General features: G+C 32.9%; 1 protein-coding gene across 1 annotated transcript; it reads left to right on the top strand.

Moving 5' to 3' along the window:
- The first annotated feature begins 2,178 nt into the window (after nt 1-2,178).
- Nucleotides 2,179-6,844, top strand: LOC146910023 (uncharacterized). Its single transcript, XM_085724968.1, has 5 exons — nt 2,179-2,282; nt 2,622-2,802; nt 3,221-3,638; nt 4,958-5,038; nt 6,127-6,844. The coding sequence occupies exons 1-5, from the start codon at nt 2,199-2,201 to the stop codon at nt 6,617-6,619; spliced, it is 1,257 nt and encodes a 418-aa protein (XP_085581094.1). The 5' UTR covers nt 2,179-2,198; the 3' UTR covers nt 6,620-6,844.
- The last annotated feature ends 1,592 nt before the right edge of the window (nt 6,845-8,436 follow it).

Here is an 8,436-nt window from a genome sequence, read left to right as displayed (position 1 = left end):
AATTTTCCAGATTTTAGTTTTTATTTTTAAAATTTTTACAGGGGGGAAAACTGGAACTCGCCTAAATTACAGGGGGGTAAAGACATAAAAAAAATGACAAATGCCACGTGTACCCTTAAAAAAAATAAAAAATAAAAATAATTATACAGTCAGCACGCCACGTCAGCAGAAAAGGTGACTCAGCGCGCCACGTCATGCCACGTCATCAGCTGGGGGGGTCTCAAATGTGCTCAGGGGGGTTTTCGACGGAATCTTTATATTACAGGGTTGGAATCGAAAGAATCTTTTTTACAGGGGGGAAAACCGGAACTCGCCTATATTACAGGGGGGTAAAGACATATTAACCCTATAATCAATAAAGTAGATACCTTTGAGATTAAACTTGTAAGATGAACTAAAAGTCTACAACTCTCTATATAACTAATAACCGAGTTAGGTGCGAAAATTTTTAAAAATTTTGAATTACAAAAATATATTTCAAGCGAGAAAAATATTCAGGACCTAATATGAGGGCTAAAAAATTTGGAGGTTTAAAACCAATGCTTTAATGGCCGCCCCTTGAGCCAGCCCTGATCATTTTAATTGATTGATATGTAATAATGATAATGAAAAGTGGTAAAAACGTTAAGAAAAAGAAAAATTGGAAGAGAAACTATTAGGGGCAATAGTCATTTTGATCCTGAATATAGAACGAGTAGACACAGTAGTCTTTGAATGTATCAAAATTATAAAATTGTGTTTGAATGCGCACTCTGTTAGTCAAAATAACCCGTGATATTAAATAGTATCTCAATATTGACAATAACTATTTTCTTATAGAGACTGATGTAAGTACTCGTAGAGATTGACATGACATTAAATAAGTATAGTGAAAGACTGATACGACAATATTAACAGAACTTTTTAATGTGAGTGACTATTTTAATTAACGAAATGCATAATCAGAGATTGTTTTTGAATTTCGATACATTGATATAATACAGTGGCTACTCGTTACACATTTACTTCCAAAACATTACATCAATAATAAATAAGACTAGTTTAACATAATTGTGATGTCTTTTGACATCATTATTATATTTTTTAATTTATATGTAAAAACTTTAGTCAAACATTTTGAAACGGAGGGAGTATGATATTTATTCCATCCGTTCCATAATAAGTGAACTATTTGCAACAAAAAAAAGATCAATTTTACTTTTCAATACAATATTAATTACTTTTATCCAATTATAACTCTAATTAATACACTAATTTCACCCCTCCCACTCCAATATACTCCCTCCGTCCCTTAATGTAACCACTCTTTACTTTTTTCACATTTCTTAAGAAAAGCTGTCAGTGTAGTTATTATGTCTGTTTTATGTGTTAATATTACCACATTGTCCTTTGTTTGTATATGTACTCCCTCCGGTCCTATTTACAAGAGACAATTTACTTTTTAGATACATTAAATAATTTATGTATTTGGTTTAGGTTCTGGACTATATACATACATTATTCAATGTATCTAAAAAGTCAACTTTCTCTTGTAAATAGGACCGGAGGGAGTATTAAATTTGACTTTTTAAATTTCAAGATAAATTAGTAGTATTAATTAGGGGGTATGTTTAGGAAAATAATAATAAATGCATCTAGTAATTTGAAAATGAGTTTAGATTTAGGGACAAAAATAAAGTCAAATGGGTGGTTACATATAGGGACGGAGGGAGTATTTTACTCTGCATTTATGACAAAGAGGAATGCACCAATACTTGACAAGGACACTCAAAATCATTTTGTTTCGTTCTTTCACTTATACATTTTTTTAATAGATGTGAATGAACAAAATACTCACTTATTTTTTTTTAATAGGTGTGAAATGAACAAAATAATCATTTAAAATGAGACTGAGGGAGTAGTAATTAAAAAAAAAAACGTACTACACGTCGGTATGCCTCTCTCAACTACTACTAATCGTGAAATCTGAAAATGTATGGAGACATATGCAGCTGGTTTTGTCGTTTAGTATGGGATTCCGATTCAGGCTCATGCCCGCCATTGGTTGAACGACTTTGGAAGTTTCTTGAATATTAAACAAACAAAACAAGTGGGTCATATAAAAATCTTAATCGTATTATTTTATGTCTGCCACACAAATATTAATAATATTATCGAACTTTACTTAACAAAATCTTCATCTCGATTTCCTTCAGAAGATGGTGCAGAGACTGTGTCCGATGGCCTCTCATACCTACCCTCCAGGCCTTGTCTTACAACAACAACAACAACTTCATCTCAAGGTAACATATCTAAATCTCTTCATGTTTTCTAATTGTTTATGGTTGTTGTTGTTGTTGTTGTCGTATTATTAGCAACATCCTTTCATAAATGTTTAACTTTCGGGGGAAAGTTTGGGGAGGTTAGTTTCTAAGTTTCTTAATTTGCACAATTCAAAGGTTGCATAACAAATTCCGTTACAAACTCTTCCTTGTATTCACAGCGTTAGTTTTTGAAACATTTTGCTACTTATTGTCTATATGGTTGCTACTATATTGCTAGTTTTGCTTCATAGTCTGGACAATTGTGCATACATAACTTTTGAATTGCTTGTTATTCATTTTTAATATTTTCCATGACAGGACTATCAAACGTTTTTTCCTTCTTCTTTGGCAAAACCAGACGTGCTCAGTTACCAGTGTCCTTTTCTTAAGCCAAGTCTATCTGCCGAGTCGATGGAAACCCAAAATAAATGGTTTGATGACAATCACTTTGTCAATGTTAATTCCTCACCTCAATGGCCTGTATCAGTTGACACCCAAGGTATGTTTCATCTAACCATTTTATCGTTTATTTTTCTATAACGCTTGATTATCATTCAACCATTATCATATATTAGAACTAGTGAATGTTGACTTTCTCTCTCAGATGTTGTATACTATGTAGCACCGATATTGCATATTGAATGCGTGTTAGTGGCGCACATTGACACGATGACAATGCATGTGTCATGTATTTACATTCAATTTCTTCCATTTTTCAAATTTTTATCAGTGTCGATGTGTCAGTGTCGTGTATGTTTCAGTGCTTCATAAATTATAGTATATTACCAATTTGTTTCATTGACACGGAAACATGAGAGCAGATGAATGCATGAGATGATTTATGTTGCTAGTTCCTATGTTTTTATGTTGTATCTAATTCTGGCTTGAGTAACATTATTTACTTTTGATTATTACAGAATCCTGCTCAAATGCTGTACTTTTAGGCTTTGGCATTGTTGAACAATGCACTAAGCATGATAAAATTTCAAAGCACCTAAAGTCTGGAACCGCTGAATCGCGTAAAGATAGTGCAAACATATCCTTGATGTTAGACTTGATGAAATTGCAGTTGTCAGGCATTGATGAACCTCAACAACCATTTTCATCATCTCTTTTATACCCTGATGACAAATTTGACCTCAAGAAGCCTTTGCTGTATTTTCTTCAAGATTCAGCCTTTTCTTCAAAGATTACAGTTGATCTTGATGGTCAAATCACATTTATGGGTACTGAGATTCAGATGAAAGATCTTCTTTCTGTAGTTGCTGAGTCATACATGTCAAAGAGCTTACATAAGGTTGAAAAGCACTCAATGCTTGTTCCATACTTCAGCAGGTAAAAACAGAATTATCATCTAATTTTCTTTATAATCTACGTTGATATTTGGATCAGCATCAACCATTCTATGTTTATAAGATTTTCAACATCTAATTAAGAATTGCATTATGTTTGCAAATGATACATCTCTTCTCTAGTATATTGTCAAAATTTTATCCTTTTAGATGTTTTGTAAATATTAGAGTCGTATTTCGGCAGGTGAGGTAAGGGAGGCTATAGGAGTTCTAACCAAGAGGCTCAGGGTTCAAACCTTAGAAACTAACATTACTAATAATTATTAACAACTAACATTTGCGTATAAAAAACATGTCTTAATGATGAAGGCTTAATAGTGTATTATGCCATCATTTGATACATGTTGCTGATCTCACCTAGTAGAAAATGAAGTTGTGCATAATTGATAGCGGATGCCTGCTGTAGGGTAAAGGAACTTAGGTTTAAACTTGTAGCGGTGCAAAGGAAGTTAGGGAGAGAAATAATGGGAAAGCAGGTCTAATGCTCAGCCAAAAGAAGACGGTCCTCCGGTAAGAAACCAGAGAAAATAGAAGACAACTCATATCTGACTATCTGGATTTTTTTAACTTAAAATAACCCCGTTTTAATAACTTTTTGCGGTTATAACAAACTTTGAGAACCATATTTCAGTTGTAACCGTCCCTGGTTTATTTTGCATTAACCCCTGCGCATATTTTGTGTATTCACGTGAGCCGCATGATCAGAAAGAATGAAGTATACACTTCTGTGACGTCAAGAAATTACCCACCTCTTGTTTTACTTGTTTTGATAGGACTGTAATGTTACTTTTAGTTAGTCTGAATTAAATTTTCGGTACTTATTCTTGACAATCGTTTTAAATTTGATCTATATATGATAAAAAAAACATTTTAGTTCAGCTCCAGCATACACACGCACAGACACATACAAGCCACACACACACACACACACATACACTCATTTTCATTTTGTTTCCTATTCGTTACACTAATTTTATGTCGGTCTATCTCACTGTATTATGTTGGCAACTGAGGGATGGCATTAAACAGGAATGCGTAAGAACTTAATTGATAACCTTTCTCTAATAGAGGGGCTCATGTATGAAGACCAGCTATAGATTTTAACCTTTTATTCATGATAGTTGAATCAGCTTTCTTCTAGAGCTGTTCGCCTTGAACTATTCAATACATTTGTTACATTGTGATCCTTTCATTATGTTCTTCGGTAATAGATATCATATACCACTTTTTAGTCTCTTGATTTGGCATTCTATTATTGTTAGTTTTGTATCAAGTACATGTGCTGAGATTCTATATGGACAGAATGGATATCAATGAAGCAGAAGGACAGAGTCGTCCATCTACAGTGAAGATGCAATCAACCTTAATTGCTCCTTTAAGGAGGTATGCACTATGAAAATTTTACTATTCCTGATTGTTGACCTTTTTTTACTGTGATATGCTCTGATATTTTGGTCTTCCAGCCTTGTTTAGCATATAAATGTTGTGCATTTGCATCTTTCTGTTGTTTAAGTTTTAAAAGTCTATTTAAGAAAAAAAACTTATGTATTCACCACAGAAAGAAGAATGTGGGCTGCAGATAAATCTTATTTTCTGGTGTTTTAGGTGTTATCGAATGCTTTGAGGGTTGTTTGAGTTGACAATAGTCAAATTGAGACTTATTGTTATGTGTAGTTTGGCGGTTTAAAATTTAAACATATTTCTTGTTCCTGTGTTTCAGTGAGCTTCACAGAGCACTATCATATGCTAGAGGAAATAACTGTTATTGTATTTAGGCTTAATTTGTGTTTGAATAATGCAAAAGTACTGCTTTCTAAGTTTGGTATGGAAAGCAATGAGAAAAAATTCCAGTCAATGAAAATAACTCGTAATCTTTTAAAGAATGAGAATCCATTCTCAAGAACAAAGCAGACACAAATTATATATTTTGGTTTCTATGTATCTGTTTTAATTGACTTTTTTTTCTTCTTCTGATTAACCAATTTTTATTGTAAATGTTTCTTTTGGAAGCTACTTTTTATTCAAAAATTTGGACAATCACGCTATTCTTTGCAAGACAAATGGATGTTTTCTGTAAAGGCTTTTCATTTAATGAGAGATTGAACATATGCATAACTGTCTTGCATTTTTTATTTCATGAATACCTGAGATTATGAGGATTGTCCATCTAAACTGATTCTTTGAATACCTGTCCGATGAGAAAGGATTATCTTCTTTTAGAGTTTCTTTTAATACTACCATTAGACAAGGGTATGAAAGTATGGAACCACAGATAAATTTTCAACATGATGAACTACACTTTTCAGCTTCAATTGTTTGGCCACATTAGTGCTTTCATTTAAGTTGAATGCATCTACCAAGTTGTTCGTAGTCTGACCTACATACCTACTGAAATATACAATGCCTAATTGCTTACAGTAATTTTTAGCTCAACAGATATAAAGTTAATGTACTTTCTCTTTGCTCTGCAGTCCTAAGAAAGTGAAACTCAAACCATCACAAAAGAAGAACAAGAAAATTGACAGAGAAAGGGATCTCTACAAAAACTATTCACATGCATGTGAGAGCCTTTTGTCCTTGATGGTCAACAAGAAAAAAAGTTGGAAAACGATGATTCCTTCGCTGAAGAAATCCGGTCCCGAGCTTTCTGAGTTTCTTACACAAATTTCTGCAGGCATTGCTGGGACAGGCCTTGCTGTTCTTCTATCTGTAATCTGTAAACTAGCTTGTGGAAGGGTTCTTCTTTCTGCGTCCAGCTTGTTCAATACCGGGTTAGGATTTGGGTTAGTTTGGCTTTCTTGGGCAGTAAGTAAGCTAAGGGCCACAATTGTCAGCATCAGCAAGAATGCAGGGAAGTTGGGTTTGAAAGAAGAGGAAATGGTTCAGAAACTCGATAAAAGGATTAGAGATATTTACGTCGGCTCTGCGGCATTGCTAGCAGTTGCAGTGCTAAGTATTGCTTGAGTAACATCTCCAAAGATGTAGTTTGTTGAACTGTAAATTTGGATCTCTAAAGTGATGATGGCTAAACAATTCCAGTTCCACTAAGAAATCTTTAAGACAACAATTGGTCAAGAATCATATGCTGTTGTTAATAGTAATATCATAGTTTGATGTAGGAAGCATTGCTTGGTATTGTAGTTTGTAATATAGAATTTTGTTATGGAATCAAGCAACTGACTTTCTTTAGTAGTTAAGCCAATAATAATTATTATAAAATAAGAACTCATGTCAAGAATACATCGCCAAAATCAATCACATACTCCACTAAAAGCTCTTTTTTCGCTTTTAACTTGAATCGTAGGTGCAATGGACACTTGTGCAGCACACTAAGGAAAGGAACAAAGAAGCTAGAAATTGTGCCTACATTATTCCCCATCACACAATATATCATTTTAACCCAAAAAATTGTTACAATATAAATGAAATTTTCCTATAATACACTTTGGTATTTATTACTATTTTTTTTCCATTCATTTACTTTTTTTTGTCGATATCATTACTAAAGAATAATTCTATAAAAGAACTTATAATTTCTTTTTCTTAATTTGTGTGAACTTATCAAAGTAACATATAATTTGATAATTTGAGATGGCATCAATGAATGTGCACCAGCACTATATGAGAAAGTTACTTTTAGAGTGAAGGAAAATATATAAATACTATATGAGCAATGCTATGGTCACTCACTCAAACACTCTCCAACTAACACTCTCCATGTGTATGGTGCCACGTTTCCACTTATTTATCTCTTTACCTTGTTTACCGGCATTTAAAGAATGAAATGTTTTTATTACTTTTTTATTTTTATTTTTTATTATTGGCATCTCAAAAGCCATCTCTGCACTTGTCAAAACAAAAAAAAACCATCTCTGCAAACGGACCGCTGCTGCCATGGAGAAAAGATTACACAACTGCCATGTTCAAATCTTCAATTATTAATTGTATAAAGCAAAGCATTCAATCGATTTTCTATTGAAATATTAGCTAACATTCAAACATTGCATAAAAAAAACATTGCATCACTCCAAATTTTCTGGGTTGCATAAATAAAACATCCTTATTGTGTTTGAAACATATCTCTACCTGCTGAGCCGGTTGGAAGTAAAAAATTGAAAAGGTGGGACACGTGGAACCATACACCAAGAGAGTGTGTAAAAGAGAGTGTGTGAGCAAGTGTTCCTAGCATTTCCCATACTATATTGATAAACTTCATTAATTTTTAAGTGATAAACTTCATTATTAAATTACATAATGCACTACGTAAAAAAAGCAAAAAAAAAAAAAAAAACCAACCACAATTGTAGTTGCAAATGAACATCCATAAATCAAGTGAAGAACAAAAACATGAATTGTTAAAAAGATTAAAAAAATAATAATGTTGAGCATACGTTAAAGTTGAAAAACATGAATTGTTATCACGATCCGTGATGGAACAAACGAGAGAAACAATTGATTTCATTCATTTTATTTTTGAAGAGATTCATTCATTTTATTTAAATAATTGATTTCTGACTAAATAATAAAAATGCCCGTATAGATGTAATTCCCTTAAACTAGTGCGATATCAATTGATATCTGCAACCTTGTATAACCAATTAATTTATCCTATAGAAGAAATAAATGACAGATATATAGACATGCTAGAGTTTTGTCTACACTAAATAATTTGGGTGCTAATATCGCAATGCTGGAGTTCAGACACAAGATATCATAAGCACAAGTAACAATCATGCTTCAACCTATCAATATCGGAAACAAACAACCGAAATGAGCAATGC

The sequence above is a fragment of the Medicago sativa genome, chromosome 7 (genome assembly GCF_051527215.1).
Source record: "Medicago sativa cultivar Bolivia chromosome 7, Bolivia_mono, whole genome shotgun sequence".
NCBI lineage: Eukaryota > Viridiplantae > Streptophyta > Magnoliopsida > Fabales > Fabaceae > Medicago > Medicago sativa.
The sequence above is the reverse complement of the archived record's forward strand: the minus strand, read 5'-3'. Positions and strand labels throughout refer to the sequence as shown.